The sequence below is a fragment of the Aspergillus heteromorphus genome (genome assembly GCF_003184545.1).
Source record: "Aspergillus heteromorphus CBS 117.55 chromosome Unknown BO70scaffold_7, whole genome shotgun sequence".
NCBI classification, from domain to species: Eukaryota; Fungi; Ascomycota; class Eurotiomycetes; order Eurotiales; family Aspergillaceae; genus Aspergillus; species Aspergillus heteromorphus.
The window spans coordinates 805,397-830,958 of record NW_020290412.1 but is presented as its reverse complement, the minus strand read 5'-3'; the positions used below and the strand labels follow the sequence as shown (position 1 = coordinate 830,958).

At 50.6% G+C, this 25,562-nt stretch overlaps 9 protein-coding genes across 9 annotated transcripts; 6 read left to right on the top strand and 3 right to left on the bottom strand.

The window, feature by feature from the left end:
* Positions 1-712: 712 nt before the first annotated feature.
* BO70DRAFT_311796 (putative MFS transporter) lies at positions 713-2,908 on the top strand (the record flags this gene model as incomplete). Its single annotated transcript, XM_025540198.1, has 6 exons — positions 713-958; positions 1,046-1,128; positions 1,186-1,430; positions 1,482-1,648; positions 1,727-2,403; positions 2,469-2,908. 6 exons carry the CDS (start codon positions 713-715, stop codon positions 2,605-2,607), a joined length of 1,557 nt encoding a protein of 518 aa, XP_025401117.1. The 3' UTR covers positions 2,608-2,908.
* Positions 2,909-4,312: 1,404 nt separating this feature from the next.
* On the top strand, positions 4,313-5,408 carry BO70DRAFT_378511 (uncharacterized protein). Its single transcript, XM_025545267.1, has 3 exons — positions 4,313-4,647; positions 4,710-4,759; positions 4,849-5,408. The coding sequence occupies exons 1-3, from the start codon at positions 4,515-4,517 to the stop codon at positions 5,020-5,022; spliced, it is 357 nt and encodes a 118-aa protein (XP_025401116.1). The 5' UTR covers positions 4,313-4,514; the 3' UTR covers positions 5,023-5,408.
* A 475-nt stretch (positions 5,409-5,883) lies between these two features.
* On the top strand, positions 5,884-7,514 carry BO70DRAFT_360602 (putative alpha/beta hydrolase). The gene is made up of 6 exons (XM_025542821.1): positions 5,884-6,092; positions 6,172-6,211; positions 6,289-6,413; positions 6,498-6,693; positions 6,800-7,103; positions 7,169-7,514. Exons 1-6 carry the CDS (start codon positions 5,908-5,910, stop codon positions 7,198-7,200), a joined length of 882 nt encoding a protein of 293 aa, XP_025401115.1. The 5' UTR covers positions 5,884-5,907; the 3' UTR covers positions 7,201-7,514.
* On the bottom strand, positions 7,316-10,629 carry BO70DRAFT_212601 (uncharacterized protein). The gene is made up of 2 exons (XM_025538660.1): positions 10,557-10,629; positions 7,316-10,381 (listed from the first exon to the last, which is right to left on the bottom strand). The coding sequence occupies exon 2, from the start codon at positions 10,353-10,355 to the stop codon at positions 7,491-7,493; it is 2,865 nt and encodes a 954-aa protein (XP_025401114.1). The 5' UTR covers positions 10,356-10,381; positions 10,557-10,629; the 3' UTR covers positions 7,316-7,490.
* A 283-nt stretch (positions 10,630-10,912) lies between these two features.
* On the top strand, positions 10,913-12,762 carry rvb2 (RuvB family ATP-dependent DNA helicase reptin). Its single transcript, XM_025542820.1, has 3 exons — positions 10,913-11,008; positions 11,068-11,514; positions 11,576-12,762. The coding sequence occupies exons 1-3, from the start codon at positions 11,000-11,002 to the stop codon at positions 12,527-12,529; spliced, it is 1,410 nt and encodes a 469-aa protein (XP_025401113.1). The 5' UTR covers positions 10,913-10,999; the 3' UTR covers positions 12,530-12,762.
* Positions 12,683-14,322, bottom strand: BO70DRAFT_360598 (GYF domain-containing protein). Its single transcript, XM_025542819.1, has one exon. The coding sequence runs from the start codon at positions 14,186-14,188 to the stop codon at positions 12,836-12,838; it is 1,353 nt and encodes a 450-aa protein (XP_025401112.1). The 5' UTR covers positions 14,189-14,322; the 3' UTR covers positions 12,683-12,835.
* A 71-nt stretch (positions 14,323-14,393) lies between these two features.
* On the top strand, positions 14,394-16,000 carry BO70DRAFT_360596 (polyubiquitin-binding protein UFD1). Its single transcript, XM_025542818.1, has 4 exons — positions 14,394-14,552; positions 14,624-14,929; positions 14,998-15,806; positions 15,861-16,000. Exons 1-3 carry the CDS (start codon positions 14,550-14,552, stop codon positions 15,781-15,783), a joined length of 1,095 nt encoding a protein of 364 aa, XP_025401111.1. The 5' UTR covers positions 14,394-14,549; the 3' UTR covers positions 15,784-15,806; positions 15,861-16,000.
* A 579-nt stretch (positions 16,001-16,579) lies between these two features.
* Positions 16,580-17,533, top strand: BO70DRAFT_369922 (uncharacterized protein; the record flags this gene model as incomplete). The annotated part of the gene is made up of 3 exons (XM_025544712.1): positions 16,580-16,892; positions 16,932-17,449; positions 17,516-17,533. 3 exons carry the CDS (start codon positions 16,580-16,582, stop codon positions 17,531-17,533), a joined length of 849 nt encoding a protein of 282 aa, XP_025401110.1.
* Positions 17,534-17,739: 206 nt separating this feature from the next.
* BO70DRAFT_386160 (DNA-directed RNA polymerase III core subunit RET1) lies at positions 17,740-23,905 on the bottom strand. The gene is made up of 7 exons (XM_025545802.1): positions 23,743-23,905; positions 23,383-23,685; positions 22,821-23,322; positions 22,299-22,761; positions 21,598-21,674; positions 20,744-21,540; positions 17,740-20,683 (listed from the first exon to the last, which is right to left on the bottom strand). The coding sequence occupies exons 1-7, from the start codon at positions 23,832-23,834 to the stop codon at positions 17,872-17,874; spliced, it is 5,046 nt and encodes a 1,681-aa protein (XP_025401109.1). The 5' UTR covers positions 23,835-23,905; the 3' UTR covers positions 17,740-17,871.
* Positions 23,906-25,562: the final 1,657 nt, after the last annotated feature.

Below are 25,562 nucleotides of genomic sequence, written 5' to 3'. Positions count from 1 at the left end.
ACTTCCAAGACGAGCCAACGGCGTAACCGAAATTGGAGGCGAAACATTGGTCTGCCAGGGCGCCTCTCCGGCAGGGGGCGCATATCCACTCCAAAGACTTATCCCGCTTCGGATGACCAAGTGGTAATTCGAACCATTTCTGGGTTTGGGGTTCTCCGGGTTCTCCGGAGTCGGGCCCTCGGTTATGATGCCCTTGGAACCTGGAGGCGATGTTGAGCTCGTTTGGCTTGGTCCAACCAATGAGCAGGCTTTGTGCTATCCAGAATGACAGCACACGCTGACCATCGTTGCTTCTGTGGACGAAGTGTGGACTGGAATTGCCGTGGGAAATCCTCCGCATCTTCCCCACGAGTCGCCCCAACCGGACGCGGAATTCGTCACTTGTTTGAACATCCCCCCGGGGAGAACACCCCTAGCGCCCCGGTGATAGGTCAATCCCCCAGTTGAGCGTGGAACCTGGCCCTTCCCCTTCCGGCTGGGATGTGAGGGAGTCGTCCACCATCTGCATAGGACTCACGGCTCGTCCCTCTTAGGCATCAGAGCGGAGTTCCCATTCTCTTTCCCTCCCCTGTGCCACACCCTCCCACCCCCTCCTTCAGTCTCCCGGAAGAGTCTCTGGGTCTCAGACATATCAATAGTGTTGTTTTCTCCAGAGTCGACCCAACTCTGTTTCCACAAAGCCTCAGATTGACGAAGGTTCACTCTCAGCGACATGCCTGGGTCCATGGAGATGCAACCACCTTACAACACCGTTCCCGGTGTTCAGACACCTGCAAAAGAAGATGCCGACTTCATAGAGAGCACAGAATCCGGCATTCCCTCGACGTACGCGGATATCGTGGCCTGTCGCCTGTCCAAGGCGCACCGCGACTATTTGATGGAACGACATGGATCGTTAGAACTCGATCCCATTCCTAGCATGGACCCTGCGGATCCTTATAATTGGCCATCCTGGAAGGTGAGTGATCATGCACAGCCGTTGCTGCAAAGAAGAGAGGTCTCGGCGTCGATAAGCTTTCGCTGACCATTATGGGGACGCCTTTAGAAAATCACAAATCTCCTTCTAGTCGCATTCCATGCGTGCATGGGCACCTTTGCCGCCGCAGGTATCATTCCTGCATATGAAACGTAAGATCCGATCAGAAGTTCTGGGTGCCTTCTTTTATTGACTGACTTCTCCACCAGGATTGCAACCGATTTTGGCGTTAGCGTTCAGGACGCGAGTTATTTGACCTCCATTCAGATTGCCATCCTGGGAGTGGCACCGGTATTCTGGAAGCCGCTGTCAAACCGCTGGGGACGCCGCCCCATCTTCCTCCTTTCCTTAATCTGCAGTCTCGTCTGTAACGTAGGATGTGCGGAAAGCACTAGCTATTCCTCCACGGCCGTCTGTCGGGCGTTGCAGGCCTTTTTCATATCGCCTGCTTCGGGTAAGGCACGCTATAACATCTTGTCAAGACAAAAGCTGACGGTCTCCAAAGCGATCGGAAGTGCAGTAGTAATGGAGACGACGTTCAGAAAAGATCGAGCTCGGTACATGGGTATATGGACGTTGTTGATTACATTGGGGATCCCGAGCGGGCCCTTCATTTTCGGCTTCGTTACGTATCGGCTGGGCTACCAATGGATCTACTGGATTCTGGCGATAGTGAGTACATTTGCATAACCACGCATAACCTACCGCTAGATACTGGATCATTAGCTGACCACCTTCTTCTCCGATCAGATAAACGGCGTTCAATTCATCTTGTATCTTTTTCTCGGGCCGGAAACACGGTACATCGGGGGCGATCATGACCCCGACCAGCCCGCCTGGGTGCGAGAGTATGCCCAGCTTCGCCGGATTGATCCCACTCCTTTGTCATTCTGGGAGTTCGTTAGACCTCTGGGCATGTTCATGCACCCTTGCGTTTCCATCCCTACAGTCGCATACGCAATGGTCTTCTGCTTGAGCAACGTAATGACCACTGTCGAAGTGCCGAATTTGCTGCAGACCAAATTTGACCTCAACTCGGAGCAGCTGGGCCTCCAGTTCATCGGACCGATCATTGGATCTGTTATGGGTGAGCAGCTAGGAGGCGTGCTGTCAGATCGCTGGATGAATCTGCGCGCGAGGAGAATCAATCGCAAGCCCCAGCCCGAACACCGACTATGGCTCAGCTACATCGGCTTCACCCTGTGCATTGTGGGCTTGATAGTATTCCTGGTTCAGACGCAGGAAGCCACAGTTGGCCGCTGGAATGTAACCCCCATTGTTGGTATTGCCATCTGTGCTGGAGGCAACCAAATTGTAACCACGGTCCTCATCACGTATGCCGTTGACTGTTACCACAAAGAAGCAGGCAATGTCGGCGTGTTTATCACCTTCGTCCGGCAGCTATGGGGCTTCCTGGGACCGTTCTGGTAAGTCGAAACTGCATCGTGTACCGACAACTAAACGTTCGCAATCGCTAATTGTCGCCATATAGGTATCCATCCATGTTTGCCAATGTTGGTGTAGCTGCCAGTGCTGGGGTTTGTGCAGGTCTCATCGCAGGCGCCAGTGTCATCCCGATCCTTGTCTTGCATTGGCAGGGACGGAATTGGCGTCCTCCCATTGAGGAATGAACTGTGAACACGAATCTCTTTCCATCTCTTCCTTCTTTTTCTGCTTTCTTGCGCACTTGGATAATTTTGCGGAGACGGTCTGCGTTGCATCCGGAAACGACGACATCATCGAACATAAACGACCCTAGACATTAGATATAGATCCGGACATGGCCTGGAAGCCAGAGCAACGGCGCCCTTGTATATAGAGATGCATGGCAGATAGAAAGCAATGCGGTGCGGCGAATTGAAGAATCAAATCAATCAAGAAAACATCCAAGAGAAAACAATTCCCCCTAGAGCACGGAAAAACAAAAAGTAGAAACAGAGGAAGTCCAAAAGGAGCAAAAGGTAAAGGGAAAAAGACTTTATCCCCGCCAGGCCCAGTGAGTTATATACTATTCCCTGAGAGACAGGGACTACAGGCAGAGAGCCCCAAGGGGATAGGTTTTTAGCTATTATTATTATTCAAAATGGATTCGGAGTCGCAACGACATCCCCCGAATGGGCCCCATGGACCATCATCCGATCGATAGTAAACCATCGGGAAAGCGAATGTCAGACCATGCTTACATGGTCTAGTGTTGGGCCGGCTGCCCGATCGGCCGCCCGAACTGCTCGAAACGGCGGCCTTGGCCTTCGTTCGGCAAGGATGGAAGAATTCTGTATCGGTTGCCGGGATGGTTACCGGATTTCACCTAGAAGTGACTCGGAGTTGCTTGTCCCTATCATTATTCCTTCCGTACTAATTTGGCTATGTGGATAGTATGTAGATATCGGTAGTGTGCGACTGTTTTGCACGAGTCTTGGATAGCCTCCGCGTCCATCATGATGATTGCTCGGAGGTCCAGGTCGCACCGCATGACACAGCGCGCAGTAATTGGCGAGCTGACGTTCTTCCCGGAATCCTACCATGCGTGGTTTGCCTCTCGGCATGTTGGCGGAGTAGATTTACTCCGCCAGGACAAGGACTTACCCGTACGGACCTCTGCAGGTGTCAACTGATCATGATCACTCTTGCAGGCTGGGCGACTCGGTTGTGCTTAGGCCGATGTGGCAGTTGCGAAATTGTTATATATACCGGGCGCTTCTATTCTCCCACCGGGCGCAGACCCACTAATTACCGAATCCACCAATTTTATGACACGGCAGTCGGCCTTTACCGCTAAACTTGATTGCGTAGCCAAGCCTGGTAACATACTTTGGTGGTTACTTATATAGCCTGCTATATAAATTCAGGCCTGCAAACGATAACTTTCGTAGAAAATAACCACTCTTCCAACCTCACTTGAAGGGCTTAATCCATTATATTTAGACTGCCACAGATTCAACTAATCAGATTGTCTTCATTGATAATAGTTATCTTAATATGTACTTGCCCTGCAGCCCTGCCCAATATTTCTAATCTGCCTTTACACGGCCGTGTTTAGCTGCTCCGTCTCCCCCGAGACTATATAACTACTGGCTCGCGTATATAAAAGCTCGAATTGATGTAATTGTCGCAGATAGATAGGTAGTAGATGGATACATAATTAGGCATAAGAAGAGTAATCATTGCCATAGAAAAATTATTACTTCTTGATCATCACATGACTTTCACCTTTCTATTACGGTTAACCTCCAGGCCTGAGGCCAATATTACCGCGTGCCCGGTGGGAGAAGAGAAATGCCCGGTATATATAACAACATCCCTACTTCCAAAGTTCAACTACGCTGCTTTTGCTCTCCGAGTCCCGAACGGTGAACCTCGGGCGAAAACCGGCGGCGAAAACGCTAAACAGCCCACTTCCCCACATCAAACGTGGGGATGTCCGCCCGCGCGGTTGAACCAGCGAGATCGCATGAGCTCCGTTTAAAAGCAAACGCGTTCGCAGTTGCAGAGCCCTCTCCGAATTGTTTTAACATCCACTCCGCACAGAACCGTCACTATGTCTTCCCCTAAGGGCCCTTTCACTCTTGTCACCGTCAACACCGCTCCCGAGAGAGCCAAGCGCCTCATCGGACGGATGGTTGAGGCCCTCAAGGACCGTTACACGATCATCTACCTTGACAACTGCGAGAGTACGTTAGCTTGTGTGAAGCGTTGAGAGAAGCCCAAGTGACTGACTATATGACGCGAACAGAGATCGAGGAGGTTGAGCCCAAGGTCAAGCAGCACATGCCCGACGTCCTGGTAAGTATCCTGCTGCGCATCATGAGCTCACTTGCATTGCGGGGTAAAGTGATCTCGGTCGTTTGACTCAAAACTAACGGTCTTTGCAGTTCAGCGCCTCCATGTGGACCGCGGAGCAGGCGAACGAGATTCACTCCATCGCCCGGTCAATCAAGCCCGACATCAAGCTGCACGCTATTCCCGAAGGTCTCCAGGTCGAGAGAGGCCCAGATGCCATTGTTGAATACCTCGTGGAGAAGGTTCCCCCTCTTTTGGATGCTTAGATGTGACATATAAGCGGGGCGGTTTCGGAATCGTGAGATCTTCATTGTGATGTTGACGATATTCTACTACGTCTTGTATATAAATTTACTTCACCATGAGCCTCTGAGAATAGATGATTTACGATTCCCGTGAGATATACAACTGACATACAACTTCATTATCCCAAGTTTGTATATCGAGGGGGGAATAAGATATGGCGAGGTGTAATCCCGGGCTATCAGTCAGCGGGGGATGCACCATATGATCATTTCTAGCCCCTCTTTGTTTTGGGTAACATCATGAACCCCGGAGGTCTGGTAGTTCTTGCAGTGTTTTTGGAAGACCAAATCAAACGCCAACAAGCAAACGGCCACGGGTTCTAACTTCCGGGGGGACTCGAAAATCGAACTATCAATTTTATGTAGCAATTTGCTCCTCTATCAATTACCCGAGGTCTAGACGGAGTACCCCTCACAGAACCCGGACGTTACCTGGTTTACATAGAATGGAGCCAGCCCCAATTTACTGTGTACATGCATTAAAGGGAGATTAGATAAGATGATCTTCCATCGCAACCTGCATTCAAACACTGCCTGCGAGTAACTAGCATTACTGTAATATTGTTCTCATAACTCGATGTCAACCATCAATTACTAGACCAGGTATACGAAGACAGAGCGGGAGTCTCTATAGCGTGCGATATATATTCCTGTCAAGCCAGGATGTCATCACGGATATCATTGTTCCAGATACACAGTACTTTGTAGTATCCCATTAAGCCGACGGGACAACGGCAACAATCACTGCTTAGTCATATCACCACGCCGGTGATCGGCGATGCTTCAAGAAGGCAAACTCAAGATAGTCACCACCATCCAAAGCTCTAGATAGCAACGCATAGCACCATGCTCCCGGTTCGAACCATCATCCCGCGCGCAGCACGCGCCCGCCTATTCTCTACAACTAGAGAGCTCCGAACAGAACTGTCCTACCAGGTCTTTGGACCGGAGAAGGCGGAAGCAAGCCGGAGTCCCATCGTCTTCCTGCACGGCCTGTTTGGCTCCAAGCAGAACAATCGAAGTATTAGCAAGTGCGTATACTCGAATTTCATCCCCAGAGAGATAATGGAATGTCCCTCGAGTGAGAAACCAAAGCTGACCATCCTTCAGAGCTCTGGCACGTGATCTGAAACGTGAGATCTTTGCACTGGTGTGTTAATGAAATCCACCGGAAATCCACCGAGAATCAGGAAGAGTGCAATCATTGACGGTTTCTACTTCTTCCAGGACCTCAGAAACCATGGCCAGTCTTTCCATTCCGAGGAACACAATTACACCGTCATGGCAGAAGACGTGGTCAAGTTTCTACAGCAGTTAAAGCTGGACAAGTGTGTCTTGATTGGCCATTCCATGTAAGTTTTCACTGCCATCTTTCACTTGCACATGTGCAGGAAGAGAGAGAATAGTCTACTGACATGCGCCATGTATCGGTAAAGGGGAGCCAAGGCCGCTATGACCGTCGCCCTCGATTCGCCCAAACTGGTTTCAGCTCTCATCCCCGTCGACAATGCCCCCATCAATGCTCCTTTGAAGAGCGATTTTGGCACATACGTTCTTGGCATGCAACACGTTGAAGCGGCGAATGTATCCAAGCAGTCCGAGGCCGACGAGATCCTGAAAGACTACGAGGAGGTATGTGTCGAATGCGGATGAAAGATTCCGTTCCCTTCCTAGTTGGTGTGGGAATATCCTCCACTTGATGGGTGGCCCGTTCTGGCTAACTTGTTGCTCAATTTAGTCCCTTCCCATCCGCCAGTTTCTTCTTACCAATTTGGTCCGCTCCCCGGAGGACCAAACCATGAAATTCCGCGTGCCGCTCTCAGTGATCGGGGGCTCTCTCGGGGCCATGGCCGATTTCCCGTACCGGGAACCGGGCTCTGTCGTGTATGATGGCCCAACGTTGTTTGTTCGCGGAACGAAGAGCAGATACGTGAGCGACGACACCGTGCCCGCGATCAAGAAGTTCTTCCCAAACGCCCAAATAGCCGATGTAGAGGCTGGGCATTGGCTCATCTCGGAGAATCCCGAGGCCTTCAGACAATGTGAGTAATATTCATTTCCACAGCCACTGGTTAGCATACCGTTGTACTGACACTGTTCTGCTCAGCTGTCGTCCAGTTCCTGAAAGATGCCCCTTAATTCTACGATTTGAAAAGATACCTATCAAGACAAACTCATATACATTAATTGCGTATGTGCAAACCTGTCCCGGAAGTATTCAACAAGAACGTGGTCAAGACCGCGCCATCTGAAACCACGAAAAGAAGGGGCGAAGTCAGATAATGATAGTATCAATAGGACATCCAGCGGAAACCAAAATTTTGGCTGACGATGGATTCATAACATTCGTAACCTCGTAGCACCAATGCCTTCAAAAAAACAGGTTTTCCCGTGTATACCATTTTTTAGCAGCCCAGGTTTTGTACTGCCTAGTCGGTAATAGTTATTGGTTCTTCTGTCAATCTCCGTTTCTTTTTCTTTTTGACCTTCTTTCTGTCCGTGTTTGGTGTGGTGTCTCTCCCATATGGGGAAGCTGTAATGGTGGAGCGGGGAGATTCGGGACGGGAAAGGCTAGAGCGGTCTTCGTCGGACAAATTTGAAGGACGTGGTCGCTTTTTCTTCCTTTGTTGTAGAGCACGCACTGGGCTTGATTCGGCTATACTTGATATCCTTGCGACCTCTGCATCTTGCGGGGTTTCCTTGAGCTTCAACGGTTTGGTAGTCTCCCTTAGTGTAGGAGGTGCCTCCGCTTGAGGCGCAATCTCGCTAAACTCCAAGGTTTGTACCAGGTTATCGAACCTTTCACTCAAGGTCGTATAGCTTGACAGGGGCCCCTCAATCAGACTAAGCTTCTCGCGCAGGTCCCGGTACGTGTCCTCCACCTGACAGAGACGATCAAGCATCGACCTAAGCTCATCCGGGCAAGACTTCAATGCCTTCAGGCCGTTTTGGTAGATAGCTTGGGCATCTATTAATCTCTTCGACATATTCGCTTGCTCGCTGGTTAACGCTTTGATCCCATCACGCATACTGATCATTTGTGCAGCGGGCGAACTTTGAGCCAGAGCCTTTTGCTTTTCATCCAAGGATCTAACCATGCCGGGCAGATCTTGAACTTCGGCGAGTTTCTGAGCAAAGCTTTCTTGTTTCTCATACAGAGCCTTGACTTGAACATTTAAGTTGTCATTTGGGATTCTGGAAATCCGTTTGGCCAGATGATCTTGCCCTTTGGTTAGCTCTTTGACTTGAGCATGCAAGTTATCCTCCTCGAAAGCAGAAAACAATTTGGCCAGGCCCTTGAGCTCCACAGATAGCGCTTTAACTTGAGAAGGCATATCGTCTTTATTAACATCAGAGGCCAGTTTGACAAGTCCTTTTTGCTCATCAGCTAGGGCTTCAATTTTCCGTTTCAGACCTTCTCTCTCGCTACGAAGGCTTCGGCATAGGGAGTCATCTTCTTTTTTCTTCGCCACCAGGAAACTGTCAATCCTGGTTGTATGCTCATTTAAACGTGTTGCTAAAGAGCTCACTTCGGTTTGCATTGGGCGAAGATCATCTAGAGTGAGCCAGCAGTCTTGACTCCGAGCAGTAAGTCGCTTCAAAACAGGTGCCAGAGATTGCGATAAATTCGTATGTTCCTTCTTCCAGCGGTTCGATTCTTCCTGTCGCGAAGCCATATCCTTCTGCATCTGCTCTATTTGATCCCGCTGAGCATGCTGCAGATGTTCTGCCGTCGCTTTCCATGGGACAAACTCCTTTTCAAAGCGGCCTCTTAACGCAGACACCTGATCTGCTAAGTGCGCTGTAGGATGCATCTCTTGCATGGCCGCAAGCATGTTTCTTGCCATGGCTTCCGTTGAGAGATTGTTATATCGCACTTCGAGGGAATGGAGGCCGACTCTCAAAGATTCAAATAAATGCTGTGTATTACGTAGCCAATTTGAAAGTGCCAGAATCTGTTGTCCGTGAGACCCGGATATAATTTCCCTTCCTTGCTTTTCGCTCAAGACACTCATCTCCTGCGTGATTCGCTCAAGGGTGTCCTTGATTGTGTCCAACTCATTGGAGCCAGTTTCCATTGAGCTTTTGAGCTCTTCCAACTGAGTACAGTGAAGATCGTCTTTCATTTCCTGGATCTCTTTCATTTTATCAAACTGACCCTTCAATTCTTGAAGTCGGCTTCCTAACATCGGATCGGGTTTGTATTGCCCGGTTTCCAATTTTTGTAGCCGTGGTTCCAGTTTCTTCAACATGACAGACGATCCAGGAGTGGTATCCTCAGCGGTAGGGACAAACAAGGGGCTTCTTTGCTCGACTGAGTCCAGGCGTGTGTTGAATGCTTCCAGAACTCGTACGTTTTCTGCTTTCTGGGTGTCCATGAGCTGGTTGATTTTATAAAAGCTTTCAGAGAACTCCCTTTGGGACTTCTGCAAAAGGTCCATCTTGTGCTCCAGGTCCGAATTTCGAGATTCTAGCTCATCGAGATGTCTCTTGAACGATGCCGACCCGCTCTCCTTTTGCGATATCGACACAGTCTCCAGCTCCGAGCGCATATTTGCCACACGTTCAGAATTTTCTCTCACGAGTTTAGCATGTGTATTTAGCGTGCTTGCATGATTTGTTGACGTCCTTTCTAGCGGAGCCATCTTGTCATGAAGCTGTTTCATCTTATTATCTGTCCCTTGCTGAAGTTGTTGCATCTTGTTCTCTAGAGTTATGTTGTAGTCCCTCAGCTTTTCGGTATCGATTTTGGCGGATGCCAGCCCTTGTTTCGCCACCTGTACATCTTGCTGCAGTTGAGTCATCTTGTCGCCCGACTTGAGTGTATCCATCTGCATGATCGATCCGATTTTCGTCTTCAAGGCATTCTCCAGTGATCTGTAGTTTGCTGCATGACGCCTAAGAGCGTCATCCACACGAACCAAATCAACTTCTTCATCTCGCTGGGACTGGGAGAAGAATGCTGCAGTGGATGGGAAGCTGGAGTGAGCCTTGGCTTTCTTCAGTAGGGTTTCCGTGGTGTCCCTCTTTTTCTGCAACCTCTCTCTTTCCGATTGGCTGCTGGCATAGCTGACCGCTGCCTGGACCAAGTCGGAGATCCCGCGTAAAAATTGCTCGGGAGCATTCTGGGTATCAACCGGTGAAAGGCTCCCGGGCTGCTGCAGTATGTCGGGCTTGAAGCGAGTAGGAGAGGCTAGAGGTTGCGTGTCTAGGGAGAGGGGTCGGTTCGCGAGCGGTCTGCCTGAGCGACTGGCGAGGCGCGGGTCACGCGTTGTCGCCGCGTCGGGATCCATGTCACGAAGTCACAATTTCTGTTGACCTGGCCATCAAAACTTATCATTAGACCACATCCAAGGTGCCTTGCATAACGTGAAAGAGAATCCACAAATAAGTAAAAGTGAAAAGGGGAGATGCGACCGGGATGGGACAAGCACAAGGTAAGGAAGGGAAAGACAAAAATCATAGATAAACTGGAAGAGAGGAAAATTACCTACATTAAATGGTCGCCCGTGTGGATCATCAACGGTGCAATGGACGGTGGGGACAGCAACATCAACCAAATCACAGGGAATGGGGAGGCAGCGCATGAAAAGAAAGAGCATATCAGTTGCATTAATGCTGTAGGCCTTCCTGAAAAACAACAACAACAACAACAAGGACAAAAACGATGCAGACGAAGCAAACGACAATGACAAAAAGCGACCTGATACAGCAACTACGCCAAGGCCTGGCCCTGAGGGGGGGCAGAACCAGATTCGGCCATTCTGCCGGGCGGTGGCCAAGGCGGCTTCTGGCCCTGTTCATTCTGCCTGCGCAGCTCTTTCAGATCATCCGTCAGTCTCCCAAGGCATGCCAACACCCCGGTTTGGCTGGCACCTTTGACTTACTTGTTGACTGCTCAATTCGACCAAGTCTACACTGTTAAATACTAGTCAGGATGGCCGCTGTGAGTTGGAAACCATGATCTCTGCGATTTTCTGCTGTTTCGCCGCTGACTTTCGACAGCCAATTTCTACCGTCGCGGAGACCAAGGAGCTCCGGGGTCTCAACCTCATCGCTGCCCACTCCCATATCCGGGGACTGGGTGTCGATGCCGACTCTCTGCAGCCTAGAACTTCTTCACAGGGGCTGGTGGGTCAGGAAAAGGCGCGCAAGGCTGCCGCAGTGATTCTGCAGATGGTAAAGGAAGGCAAGATCGCTGGCCGTGCTGTGTTGATTGCAGGCCCTCCCAGCACTGGTAAAACCGCGATTGCGATGGGCATGGCTCAATCCCTCGGGTCTGATGTCCCTTTTACAATGCTGGCGTCGTCCGAAATCTTCTCAATGGAAATGTCGAAGACAGAGGCGCTTACACAAGCCTTCCGTAAATCGATCGGCGTCCGCATCAAGGAAGAGAGTGAGATCATTGAGGGTGAAGTTGTGGAAATTCAGATCGACCGGAGTGTTACGGGAGTAAGTTATTATATGAGCGAGCTCCGGTTCTCGACAAACGATGTATTGACTTTTTCCCCAGGGAAACAAACAAGGGAAGCTCACCATCAAGACAACCGACATGGAAACTATTTACGACATGGGAACCAAGATGATCGACTCAATGACCAAAGAGCGAGTGATGGCGGGTGACATTATTTCCATCGACAAGTCCTCGGGCAAAATAACCAAGCTGGGGCGCTCTTACGCGCGGTCCCGAGATTATGATGCGATGGGTGCGGACACGAAGTTTGTTCAATGCCCTGAAGGCGAGTTGCAGGTGCGCAAGGAAATAGTTCACACCGTCAGTCTTCACGAAATCGATGTCATCAACTCCCGGTCACAAGGATTTTTGGCCCTCTTCTCTGGCGACACAGGCGAAATTAGGAGCGAAGTGAGGGATCAAATCAACACAAAGGTTGCGGAGTGGAAGGAGGAAGGAAAAGCCGAAATCATCCCCGGCGTATTGTTCATTGATGAGGTGCACATGCTTGATATTGAATGCTTCTCCTATATCAACCGTGCTTTGGAGGCGGAACTTGCACCCATCGTCATCATGGCCAGCAATCGTGGTCACGCTCGGATTCGGGGAACGACATACAACTCCCCGCACGGTCTACCCCTTGATTTCCTCGACCGTGTGGTGATTGTTAGCACCCAACCGTATGCTGCTGATGAGATTAGGCAGATTCTGGCGATTCGTGCCCAAGAGGAAGAAATTGATCTTTCCGCAGATGCTTTGGCAATTCTCACAAAGATTGGCCAGGAGTCCAACCTCCGTTATGCCAGCAACATCATCACTACCTCTCATCTCCTCAGCCAAAAGCGTAAGGCGAAGGAGGTCAGTGTTGAGGACGTCCAGCGCAGCTTCAAGCTATTCTACGACTCTTCACGCAGTGTTAGCTTCGTCAACGAGTTCGAAAAGCGCTTTATCGGTGACCAGGGTGCCGTCAGCTTTTCCACTGCTACCAACGGGGATGCGATGGAGATCTCATAGATCTGACCCTCCGTAGAGCTTTGAGGGGATATGCTATACTCACAATGCTTAAGGGAACCGATCTTCCATCCCCTCTTCAACTCGGTCGGTTTTTGTTTACTAAATCAATTGCTTGATGTATGATAACGCTGGCGCTTGTTCAAAACTCGTTTGTTCTGGGTACTGCTATATTTGGGACCTAACTTCCAAGAGAGAGCCTAGCCAGGCTCGAATGATAATGATTCAATTAATACAACTCTCCCGCATAGGGTATCCGTAGCTGTTACTGTACAGAGCATCTTTACGATCGACTTGGCCCTTTCCTTGTCACGCAAAATTGGCTTCGCTACCCCACTGATCGGTGTTTGTCCTTCGAAACTCTACTCCTTCGCCAAAATACCCAGCATTCTTCCACGACTCCATTGCATTGCTATCATATGGGCCATGGATAATGCCACCATCCCGAGCATCGGACCAACGGAATTCCCACATTGTAGGGGATTCTTCGGCGGGCCCTGAATCCCCTAAAGGAGGGTCAACCCAGGCTTCACCGGTCTCGCGGCGGTATTGCCTGGTGAGAATCTCGCGTTCAGTGTCATAAACCTCCGCCTGTCCTCTCGTCATGAGAATATCGGCGGCGCCGGTGATTGCATCGATGGCTTGTTTTCTGGCCGCTTCCTTTGGGTCCTCATCGGTCATCTCGCTATCCTCCGTCCCAGCCACTTGTTGCTTTTTCCGATTCTTGTTCCGATTTGCCTGCCACTTTGGCTTCCTCTGGGCCCCCTTTCCAATCCTGGCAAGCGCCTCCAATATCGTTTCGCCTCGTTCTAGATGGGTGATAAGAATCTTCAAAGCGTCGGCTGTTAGCACACTATCACTCTGCTTGTCCTTCTCCTTTCTTTCCTCCTCCCGTTTGTCTGCAGCCTCCTTGGCGAGTCGAATGTCCTTCTTCGAAACGCCTTCCAACCAGGAATCGTAGACCGCATCCGGATCTACTGCCTTACGTATGTAGTTGCCCTGATCATCGAATTTGCCCTCCTCCTGCTCAGTACGCATATTAAACGCGTCTAGGACGGGCGCATGCTTCTTTTTGGCCCCAGCACCTAGCTCTTCATCTAGTCCCTCGTCAAGTTTTGCACGCTCTTCATCCCCGACGTCACTCTCGCTCTCTTCTTCGTCGTCGCCAACGGTATCGGCACCTTGTCGAAGATCTGCATGTAGCGTTCCACCGCTTTTCGATGAAGCGACTTGCCCCTCGATCTCGTCGTCCCGAAGGAATCGCACGGTTTTCTTGTTTTTCCGCAGAGCGTCATCGGCATCAACATCCTCGGCCCCAAAGTCTTCCTGCAACTCGGCAAACATATCATCGTCCTCCGCGTCATCTTTTGCTTTATCCGCTTTCGATTTGGCATCGGCCCGCGCCGAGAATCCTTCGTTCTCGCTGTCTGAGTCGTAACCGTCGAGGTTGATGGCTTTGCGGCGCACTTGTTGCCCGCGCCGTCCGATTTCGTCGGCGTCTAGAACTGCATCGTCTTCGAGCGCGTCGGGGGCAAGAGCAGAGGGATTTCGTAGGTCAAATCGAGGCTTTTTGCTGGAAGGGCTGGTGGGGTCGTCATCTTCCTGATGGGTGCGGATGAAGTCTTCGCCCGCCCTCTTGGGGCGTGGTTGGGAGGCAGACATGGAGGTGAAGCAAAAGTAAATGGGTGGAACAGAGTCAGCCTAGCAAGTCGGCAGCATCGTCTGTCGGAACACTTGAAGCGAAGCTCCTTTGTGCAGATCCAACCGGGGCTGTCTGGGGTCGGGTCGGAAAATCGTTGCGGAGGCATTTGCGTCACCGGCACTGCAGGCGGACTGATCGCTCCTCCGCCCGTACTTAGTACCTGACCTTCACCTCACCAGACAAAGCTCTCCCAACAAGCTCCCCGGGTCTTGGAGCTTCTCGCACCTCACCTCTGACTACATCCACTCAGACAATACTGGATCTCTGAGAATCTATTCCGTCCCAGCTCGGAGTCCCCAAAGCTATCAGTCCCGGTCAATAATGGTGAGCTCCCCGCCCGGCTTCCGCCGTACTGCGGCACATAGTACCTATCTCGTATGTGCTGACCATGGCAGTTCGGTCCTGGCTATTGGGACAACGATCCCATGAATGGAGGTATGAACATCCGTCATGGTGCTACCCGTCGTTTTGACGAATACTACCGGTGCTACCCCGTCGCCATGATGCCCGGGCCCGAGAGAGAAAATGTGAACCACGGCGGCAAGGTCATTATGCCGCCGAGCGCCTTAGACAAGCTCACTCGTCTCCATATCACGTATCCGATGCTGTTCGAGCTTCACAACGGAGCGCGGGAGCGGTTGACGCACGCCGGAGTGTTGGAGTTCATTGCGGAAGAGGGGAAAATATATCTGCCTTACTGGGTAAGCGCCTCGCCGACCGATTCACTCCGAATGCCATGCTATGTACTGACGCGTTGCTCTCTTCATAGCTCATGCAAACTCTTCTCCTAGAGCCTGGCGATCTTGTTCAGGTCAAGTCAACCGATCTCCCCCCGGGCCAATTCATCAAACTGCAAGCCCAATCGACATCGTTCCTTGATATAAGTGACCCGAAAGCCGTTCTGGAAAACGCTTTCCGCAACTTCTCCTGCCTTACCAAGGGCGACGTGTTTACATTTGGGTACAACGACCAAGTCTACGAAATGGCGGTTTTGGAAACCAAGCCGTCCAACCAAACAAATGCCGTTTCCGTTCTTGAGACAGATTTGGAGGTCGACTTCGCTCCTCCGGTGGGCTACGAAGAACCCCAACGCCAAAGCGGGACCAGCACACCTCGTAGCGGAGTGAGTGGAAAGCTGCCCTCTGGAGGGCTCCTCCACCCGCACGGAACCATGGCACAGTCGATCAACTATGCTGCCATTGCCCCAGAGTCGACAGATGCTGCGGCAGGCGCGAGAGCAGTCTCGTCCAATTTCCTCACGGGAGGACAGCGTCTGAATGCTAAGAAAGGAAGCAAAACACCCACCCCGAAGCCATCGACCCCAACCCCCGGGGCTACGAACCCGCAGCATCCTCCTCCGGCCCGAAAGACAAACGGGCCACAACCTCTGCGGTTGCCACCAAACCAGCTATTCTTCGGGTACGCGATCAAGCCCGTGAAGCAGCGTGATGAGGGTGGCCAGGTTGTTGAGGGCGAAAAGCCTCGCTTCCAAGGGTCCGGGCAAACGTTACGGGGCAAGAAAAAGGATACTAGTGGCTCCGCCACGCCTACATAATCTGACGAGGGACCAAGCTGAATGTAAGAGCTGTTACCAGTACCACAGAGTGCTAGGCTCACACTACGAACTTGTAGGCTATGGAAAGAAGGCTCCCAGCAGGGACCTGGCTCCTCGGTTATGCGGAGTAGAAAGCAGCTAAACCCCCGTACGTAGTAGGACAGGTGAGCTTAGCGGGGACTGGCGTTAACAAAGCTGCGCTGAAACTTGACTTGCTCCACTTTCTCAGCCTTGAGAGTTCTTTCTGCCTCCCAGATGTTCGTATCAGTCGAGATTGGGCGTACCTACTTTTTACCGGGCGGCTCTCCATTCTTCCTTGCTTGCTCTCTGGAGCTAACGTCCACTTCCAATTTGAGATACACTTGAGATTATTGACCTACCATAACTCTCCCACCCAGACGGACCCCTGCAAGCCCATGCATGCTAGATACCCAGGCAGCAGAACCTGATAGTCCTAGATAGGTAGGTACTAACACTCTTAACTAACCTCAACTGCTTACCAGCAACAAACCACAACAAACCACGAGTAGATAGCCACAGCTAACCAAGACTAGCCAACAATAATCACAACTGACCAATCATTCCGACCTGCCCCTTCCTGGGTTGACCTTTCTTGGGTGAAATGATCCGTCGCCTGTGTACCCCTCTGAGGCTTTCTAGTCATCTCCGCTGAAATCTAGCTGTACTATAAATTCAGCCTCCTTCCACCACTTCAGCTTCCCTGACCATCTTTCTACACCTTTCACTTCCAACGCGCCCCCTCCCAACTCCTTGACCAAACCTCTTTCTGCCCACAATGGTATCCCCCTCGCCCACTCAACTCACCCCCACAATCCACATCCAAGAGGCACTCCATCCCCCCACAGCCACCACACCAGAATTCCCCAACCAACCTCAAACCGTCATCCTCGCCTTTTGGATGAACGCCCCACCTCGAGCCTACACCAAATACATAACCCAATACCAAACCCTCCTCCCACACGCCCGGATCCTCATCCTCCTCAACACCTCCTCCTCATTCCTCCTACCGCCGAACCCAGCCACCGAACAACAAACACGGCTCTCGCCAGCCGTATCTGTGCTCCGCTCCGCCTCCTCCTCCTCCTCTAGTAGTAGTAGTAGTAGTACCGCCCAACAATCCCCCGCAGCAGTGCACATCCACCTCTTCTCCAACGGCGGCGTCTTCAGCACCACGAACCTCCTAGCAGCCTACCGTAACGCAACGGGCCAACCACTCCCCGTCTCATCGATCCTCATCGACAGCGCGCCCGGAAAGCCTACCATCGCGGGCGGATTCCGCGCATTCAGCTACATGCTGCCGTCGAATGTGGTTCTGCGAACCCTGGGGCAGGTGGTCTTGGGGATGGGGCTGGTGGTGATGTTTCTGGGGTTCTGGGCGTGTGGGGTTCGGGATGCGGTTAGTGTGGGGAGGGAGGCGCTGAATGATCCGGCCTTGTTCGGAGGGCTCACGGCAGGGCGAGTGAGACGGTGTTATGTGTACTCCAAGGAGGATGATTTGGTCGAGTGGACGGATGTGGAGGAGCATGCGGAGGAGGCGGAGAAGTTGGGAGCTGGGGAAGTGAGGAGGGAAAAGTTTCACGGGTCGAAGCATGTCTGTCATATGAGGGTGGATTCGGAGAGATATTGGGGGATTGTGAGGAGTTTGGTAGGTGTGGGTGGTGAGAGTTCCTAGATCATAGGTAGTTATATAGATAGTACTAGTGTTAGATAGTGGTATAGAGATTCTTGAGTTGATGTCTGTATGGTCTGGTCCATGGGCGTGATGCTGATATGAATCCTAATGTAAGAAGGAAGCGATGGGCTGTAACTGTAATGGTGTTTTCTACGATATCAACTCGTCTACAGAAATCTCACTCCATATCATCAAATAGCAGAAGTCGACCGAATCGCCGAGCGCTATGCATGGATGCAACCGATATGTACAAAGGGGGGGGGGGGGGGGGAAAGGGGAAAATCACACTCAACGCCCGTTTTCGCATCCCAAGCTTTTTTTCATCCAGCCTTATATGAACTTTTTTTCTATTTCCACTTCATATATTTCTTGCGGAAAGGTATTCCGTCCAAGGATCATCTTCCCTTCATTTCAGGGAACTCGTCATCTAGCTTCAAACGCGCCGTCACATTCATACTCATCAGTTCCTGGATGAGAAGCTTGGCCGCGTATGGGATCGCCATTTTGACCACGCTCCGGGACGACTTGCAGCGTTGGCACCAATTCAGGTAGCCCATGAAGCCACACTGCTCGCAGACGTCGATCTCGTGCCGGTCGGAGGAGATCATCAGTCGCTCCAGCAGGAGCTGACTGGTACCATAGGCGATCAGACAATCACGCTCCATCTCACCTAGACGAAGACCACCGTCACGGGAACGACCTTCTGTCGGCTGGCGGGTGAGAATAGCCCGGGGACCTCGGGCACGGGAATGCATCTTATCCTGAACCATGTGCTTCAGTTTCTGGTAGTAAATGGGACCAGTGAAGACATAAAAGGGCAGAGCCTCGCCAGTGATTCCGGAGGTGAGGTAGTCCTTGCCACCATAGCTGAAGCCATTGTTTATGAGAATCTGAGACATCTCCTGGACAGGACTGCCGCCGAAGCAGGTGCCATAGCCGTGATGACCGGCCATCACACCAGCTTTGCCGGCCACAAGTTCCAGCATCTTTCCGACTGTCATTCGAGAGGGGAAACCGTGAGGGTTCATGATAATGTCTGGGTTGATACCTTGGTCGGTGAAGGGCATGTCCGCCTGGTCGGCGATGATACCGACGACACCCTTCTGTCCGTGACGGGAGGAGAACTTATCACCCACCTCGGGACGACGGGTTTGGCGAGTGAGGACCTTGACAAGCTGGTTCTCATTTTCAGTCACAGAAACCATGACCTTATCTATGTACGCCGGATCAGGGAGCTTGTAAGTCATGGGCGTAGGCATATATGAGATAGGTCGGCCGGCGTCCGAGCCGGTAATACCAGAGGAGATTGACTGATCAGGGGTGGACTTGTTGATGTAGACTTCGCCTGCATTGACCTGCTCGCCGACTGCAGCTAGACCATCGCTCTCTAGGAGGGCGTGCTTTCGAATTGGGGCATCGTTCTCATACTGCGGTCCACTTAGCCGGTCCTTAGTGCCGTTGGAGTAGCTCTTCAAGTTGGTAACATATTTCCGGAATACCTGGCACCGCCCAAAACCACGGTCAACTGATCCTTTGTTTAAAACCAGGGCATCCTCAATATCGTATCCGGAATAACTCATGACTGCAACAATTGCGTTCTGTCCAGCAGGTAGCTGATCATACTTGACGAGTTCAATCGTGCGAGACTTAACCATGGGCTTCTGCGGGTACACCATGAGATAAAGGATTGAATCGATGCGGAGAAATTGATTTGATGCAATTGCTCCGATGGCTTGTTTACCCATGGCACATTGGTAGGTGTTACGGGGCGATTGGTTGTGGTGCGGGTAAGGAATGAGACCAGCAACTGCACCCAGGACAGTGAAGGGCTCGATCTCGTAGTGAGTCGTAGTCTCTGTGATATCCTTCTCGTAAATCGCAATCAACGAGTCATTTTCTTCGTTCACGTCCAGGTATTCTACCAGTCCCTGGGCAAGGAAATCATCAAATTCCATCGATCCATCTCGTAGCTTTTCAAGGTGGTGCTTCTTGACGCGCGACTTGCCGTTCTCGACAACGATAAGCGGTCTGCAGATTCGCCCATCGTCGGTCGCGATGTGGACAGCTCGCTGGTGATGATTGATGTAGATACTGACAAATTCGGAGATGCGACCCATCCGACGCAGTCTTCGGAAGGCATCAAGGAAGTGCTTCGGGCGACGAGTGAGCGCTGTCGGTGTTCCGTTTATCGAAATCGTGTAACAGCCCGGGCCATAGAGCTCCTTTCCACCGACTGTCTGGATGTCTTCGGCACCTAGCATGAAGATCAAGTTTCGTATGGGGCCTTCTTCATCGTTTGTTGTGATATGGGTCATGAGTGCCAGGTTCTTGACCAAACCACATGCTTCACCTTCTGGAGTATCTGCCGGACAGAGCATGCCAAACTGTGATGGCTGCAATGCTCTGGGACCACTGACCTTCCTCGTCTTTTCAAACTGACTGCTAATACGCGTCATCATACCAAGAGCCGCAATGTAACTCAGGCGACTGAGCACGTGTGTCACACCAGCACGCTCCATGCGGAAACGCTTCAAGCTCCAATTTCCTGTAGATATAGCACGGTTCATACCCTGGGTAATGTGGTTGCTATGCATTGTGATGACACTGTAGGCATCGAAAGCCTCAGCTCGGTTGCGCTTGTTCAGGACTTTGTCAATGTTCATCTTGATATCAAAGCAAAACTTCTTGAAAAGATCCTCGAAAAGCAAAGCCAAAAGCTGACCAGCCAATTCCAAGCGCTTGTTTCCTAGGTAATCACGATCATCAACTAGCGTGGAATCATTCTTGGCCATGAGCACACGACGAGCCATGTGTGCAACATAAATGGCTTTGGGGCGGAAGTTCATGTTCTTCACTTCGATATGAGAGATTATGACAGAGGCTATGGCCTCCACGGCTTCCTGCACATGATTTCGGCGATATGTCGACTGTTTGCGATTGATCTTGATCCGTGCTCCAATCCAGTCTAGAGCTTGCTGTTGCGTGTAGATACCCAACTTGATCGCTTCCTCGAAGTTAATTGCAAAGTCTTCCTGGTAAACTTTGTCAACACCTGCAACCAGTAGAAGCATCTCCTTGTCGGTGTGGATACCCATCGCCTTCAAAAGAATGACGATAGGAATATCTTCACTTAGCACGTTGTGCTTCACGTAAAGTTTATCCTTCTTAAGCACAATATAACTTTTCGACTTTCGCTCATTGGAAGAACTGTGATTGAAAATTAGCATACCGCCCCATCGGAACCAGTTTCAGGTAGGGGATTCTCACCTTGTGACAGACGCTTGCACTATCTCTTTCTTCGGGTCTGTCTCCACGATAATTCTGTTCTTACTCAATTGCTCCTGGACAAGGATAACCTTCTCCGTTCCGTTCACAACAAAGTAACCGCCAGGATCCAATGGACACTCATTCAACACTGTCATTTCTGCCGGTGTCTTGTCTGCCAGCACACATTTTGAACTCCGAAGCATAACCGGCATTCTTCCAATGGCAATGCCCTTTCTCATGACCCTTTGACGACCACGAACATACTCAAAGTCGACCTGTATAGGGGCGGCGTACGTCGTATCACGAAGACGGCACTCTTGAGGGGATACTGTTGATTCCGAAAAGTCGGCCCGGACATCTTGCGGCTCATCCGCACGTCGCGGGAAACCAAGGTAGATGTTCGTAAACTTTATGTAGAAGTTATGATCGACGTCACTGCGAATTGTGGAGCTGGATTCGACAATCTTCTTTAACTGGACCTCGACAAGGTAATTGTATGAGTCGATGTGCTGTTTCACCAATCCTTTGACCTTGAGGAATGCCGGCAGCAGATTCCATTTGTCTTTGGCGGTGTTGATCGGGTCAGTGAGAGATTTGTTGTAGTAGAACGGCTGAAGAAGCGCATCGAATGGATCGCGGTGGCGGTAGGTAGAATGCGAATGCTCCTCCGACGAATCCTGCTGTTGTTCCTCGGCTCTTGGTGGATGCTGTTCGGGTTTCGAAGGCTGTGTGGTTTGAGAGGGACGCCTTCGTTTTGAAGAGGAATCCGTGGCCCCCGCTCTGGAAGATGCTGCAGCCTGAATTGTCACAAGACGTTAGCATGGCGATCCGCTAGACATGAGGATGCGGAGCACTTCAAGCCTTGCCTCTGAAGGTTGCGCAGATCGCAGGTTGGCCGCAGAGACCGGCGCTCTCCTGCGAGGCGGCATTACTGTTCGAATATGATTTTCACCTAGGAGGAGCTATAAACTACCGGGCGTTGAATGGAAAGATGCGGGGGAGAGGTCACGGCATCCTGGATCGACGGGCACAATTTCTTCTCTATCGGCGAGGGGAAAGATCCGGACTAATTTCCAATTCGGCGAAAAGACTGGTTAGGTAATTGAAGCTATCCTAAAGCGGTTAGGCTGTCGTGGGCTTACCAATCGTCGCTAACTGGAAGAAGTCCTACTCCGCACGTGCACCTGTGGTCTGTTGCATGTGCATGAAACATGACATGTTGCTTTTGTGTCATTCTGCTCTACCCTAGCGACCTTATATCTATTGTCTCTGCTTGCTCCATGACTTTTTGTAGAGAGTGATTGTCGATCACGTGCTCCTTCCTCCCTCCGCGGTCTGCCTGCCTTCTAGAAAGTTTCACTCTCCTCGGGGTTCGATCTTTTGCTTCATAGGTCATGAGCTCTCTTCTATGCCTTTGATCTAGCGATTGGCCGTAAAGCTTTCAGGAAAGCTTGCGGGCCCAATGGCCTAGACCTGAATGCGGCCTCGATCTCATCCAGTGACCGTTCCTTTGTCTCTGGCATAAAGATTGCGCAAATGAGTGCCGTGACCAAACAACAACCACCAAAGAGGAAATAAGCACCGAAACTACTCTTTGACAACAGGACCGGTGTTGTTAGTGCGACGAGGAAGTTGGTGGTCCAATTGCTACCATGTGCTAGACTGGTTGCCGCTGCCCGAGTACGCTGGGGTTGTATCTCTGCTGCATATATTTTAATTCCGACGCCCCAGCTGGAGGAATATATCACAGCAAAGATATAGATGCAGACTATAACCACCCATCGACCTGCCCCAGTCGATGAATGCACTGCCTTTCCTGCATAAAGCGCTCCCATCAGAAACATCGTGATGCTAAGCCCGATGCCGCCATAGATAACACTATGTCGACGGCCCCATTTGTCAGCCCATATGAGCGCAGGGATAGTTGCAACGAAGATCACGATTGCCGAGATGCCAGATGCAAAGAAACTTGCGTCTGAGGAAGCAAGCCCGGCTTGCTCAAAGAGTAAAGGAGCATACTGTGAGACGTCTTAGCACACTAGCTACAACGGCAAGAAACAGGGCCAGAAAATCTCACATAAAGCACTCCGTCAATTCCACTGAGCTGCTGCATCCCCATGAGAAAAACGGCTAGCGTAGTCTGTGCTCGTGCATCTTTTGAAAACAGATCCAAAAGCTTGTGTTTCAATGATCGGTTCTGATGCTGTGAAGCCGATGGGCACTCCCCAGAAACTGTTGCAGCTTCCTGGATGTTAGAACATTGGTCCTGCTCAATCTCAACCTTTTCACGTTCCGCCTGGCTAACACCGAGACGATCCCAGGCGGCAGTGGCTTCCGATTTTCGGCCATGAAGTGTCAACCACCTTGGTGAAGGTGTCAGCCAAAGATATGAGGCCACTGAGAAGGCGACTGCCAAACAGGCCAGAATGATGAAAGGTGTGCGCCAGGAGAATGATGACTGTAGCCGGGTGGTGCCATAGCATGTAAAGAAGCCGATGACCAGTCCTAGAGTGATGAGTAACTGAGGTCCTGTTGTCAGGGCTCCTCTAACGCCTGGCGGGGAAATTTCGCAGATGTAACTACCGTAGTATTAGAATTAAGGAACGTTGTCATGAGTGTTTGGGGGGGGTTTCACATACACCACCAAGGTGCCGAGGTATAGACCTTCACCTATACCCTCAACACAACGTCCTACAACGAACATCGCGATGTGGACGGCTGCGGCCTCCAGAGCTGCCCCGAGCCCAAAAATTAGAGCACCTATACTAATACCCGTGGGTCTACCGAGTTTGTCTGCCAGATACCCTGCAAAGAATGACGAGATTGCGGCCGGAATTAGGATTGATGACACTATCAATCCATGTACTGCTGAGGACTCGCTGCCGAATCGTGAGGTAAAGCTGTCCATGACCGTAACGGGTCCAATAATGCCCGTATCCATGCTGTAAACCACTGTCAGAGTCGCACGGAATATCTCTTACACACAACAGAATTCTCACCCAAATAACAAGCCCCCGCATGAGCATAGGATACTGGCGAGGACATATCCTGGGGGTTTGGGTAACATGACTTTATTTCCAAATGAACCCATTGTGATTCATGGAAGAAAGTCGTATTGCAGAATATTGGGGAAATGACACAAAAGCCAACTTTTGATAGTTTAGGGAAATGGAAAGATGGGAAATGGAGGCCATTGAAAAGAGAACAGAAAAAAAAGATACAGACTACCTACGGAGCGCTTTCGACCGGTTGCGATACGAGGAAAGTAGAAGAAAAAGATGTACTACGGAACACTTTCGACCGCTTAAGCGTGGGACATGACTTGTCTGGCTCCACTGAATTGCACTGACTCTTGCCGACCCACCCCCACCATGTTTCCCCATCCGCGGGTTTCTGCACGCCGGGGGGCATCCATATCAGGGCTCAGCTGACATTGGTAGGCAAACCCACTCATATCGTCTTCCAAGAAGCTTTGCTAAACAGATGGTAGTGACTATCCATCTATTCTATTTTCTATCCTGACCCGAGTTAATAGCATAAACAAATAATCTTTTGTCGGGCCTGGGGCCCCACCTCCTACTCTACTGTGGGCCTTCAGGTTCTTTTCGCAACCTTTCCATAGCAGCACTGTACGACAGCAGTACCCCACAGACAATGAGAATACTACAGGCTAGACAAAGTCTATATTTCAGGAACTATTGTACCCCTAATTCTTCCAGAATAGTTGTTCCTGACTGGGTCAGACCGAGCGGTGATAGAGATGTATTCCAACGCCTCCAACCAGGACTGTTGGCTTTTAATGTTAGGGTCTCGAGAGGGACATGTTTCCTGCGAATGCTATCTGCAGGCTCAGATATCTAAGCGCATAACTGTATTATACTGGGAATTAAAAGTTTCAGACAAAGGGATTAAGATTTGCGTCTGTGGATAAGTTTGAGCCCAAGCTCCGAGCGCAACGGTTATTCTGGAGTATGCACCGTCAGCATTGAAGCGAAGGAGAACTTCTATCACTTGTAGTCTCTCACTTCCAGCGCCAGGGTATATTGCCACTATCAAGTCGGCAGCCCAGATTCAAAAGAGACTATCATGGCGAGGCAAAAAAGAACAATCAATTATCATGACCACCTATCTCTACACAACAGAATTCCATGAAACCGGTGATGATTCTCCAATCACTTTGAGACTCCAGATGCTTCAAAATTATTCCATGGGCACTGGCACCCCAGGATTCGCGTTGGGGCCAAATTCTCGTCAAAGCGCCGCCATCCGCGGGGCTGAGTCCAAATGCCTCAAGAAATTGCAAACCAGCCTTGCAATCTATCGGTATTTAAATCTTGTCCAAGGTACATGGTATGTCATACATATCGAGACTTTCAATAATGTGTCGCCAGTCAGCAAAGAAGGTGATGATTAGGTCTACATGTCTGGAACATAAGTCTTCCGATGGCACAGCACGAAAGTGCTTTTCGATTGCGTCTCCCAACGTGATGTTTCTACACTATCATTTCATTAACTTGAGTTTGTAATATATCCCCTTTTCTTATTTTCATCACATATGCTTTCAAGTTCTGCGAATAATACATCTATTAGATACTTCACATATATATATCCCCACCCTACTCCTGGTATCAATGGCAAATATAACATGCACGGTACAGGGACTAAACCTCGGACAAATATCGTTGCTACAATAGGGGACTGATTTAAGAGTCTAATTTCTATTTATGTTCTCAAATAGCCCCCAATATCCTTTTTATGGCCTAAGAGCACGTACTGATCTGGACCTGGCGTAGTGATAGGATAGCCAGGTAGTTTTACG

Coding starts and splice junctions, on each gene's coding strand:
- BO70DRAFT_378511 (XM_025545267.1), top strand. CDS start 4,515: ATGTCTTCCCCTAAGGGCCCTTTCACTCTTGTCACCGTCAACACCGCT. Junction 4,648..4,709: donor CTACCTTGACAACTGCGAGA/GTACGTTAGCTT, acceptor TGACGCGAACAG/AGATCGAGGAGGTTGAGCCC. Junction 4,760..4,848: donor AGCACATGCCCGACGTCCTG/GTAAGTATCCTG, acceptor CGGTCTTTGCAG/TTCAGCGCCTCCATGTGGAC.
- BO70DRAFT_360602 (XM_025542821.1), top strand. CDS start 5,908: ATGCTCCCGGTTCGAACCATCATCCCGCGCGCAGCACGCGCCCGCCTA. Junction 6,212..6,288: donor AACGTGAGATCTTTGCACTG/GTGTGTTAATGA, acceptor TACTTCTTCCAG/GACCTCAGAAACCATGGCCA. Junction 6,414..6,497: donor GTCTTGATTGGCCATTCCAT/GTAAGTTTTCAC, acceptor GTATCGGTAAAG/GGGAGCCAAGGCCGCTATGA.
- BO70DRAFT_212601 (XM_025538660.1), bottom strand. CDS start 10,355: ATGGATCCCGACGCGGCGACAACGCGTGACCCGCGCCTCGCCAGTCGC.
- rvb2 (XM_025542820.1), top strand. Junction 11,515..11,575: donor TCGACCGGAGTGTTACGGGA/GTAAGTTATTAT, acceptor CTTTTTCCCCAG/GGAAACAAACAAGGGAAGCT.
- BO70DRAFT_360598 (XM_025542819.1), bottom strand. CDS start 14,188: ATGTCTGCCTCCCAACCACGCCCCAAGAGGGCGGGCGAAGACTTCATC.
- BO70DRAFT_360596 (XM_025542818.1), top strand. Junction 14,930..14,997: donor AAATATATCTGCCTTACTGG/GTAAGCGCCTCG, acceptor CTCTCTTCATAG/CTCATGCAAACTCTTCTCCT.
- BO70DRAFT_386160 (XM_025545802.1), bottom strand. CDS start 23,834: ATGGGTTCATTTGGAAATAAAGTCATGTTACCCAAACCCCCAGGATAT. Junction 23,323..23,382: donor TACCTCGGCACCTTGGTGGT/GTATGTGAAACC, acceptor ATACTACGGTAG/TTACATCTGCGAAATTTCCC. Junction 20,684..20,743: donor GTGCAAGCGTCTGTCACAAG/GTGAGAATCCCC, acceptor TTTCAATCACAG/TTCTTCCAATGAGCGAAAGT.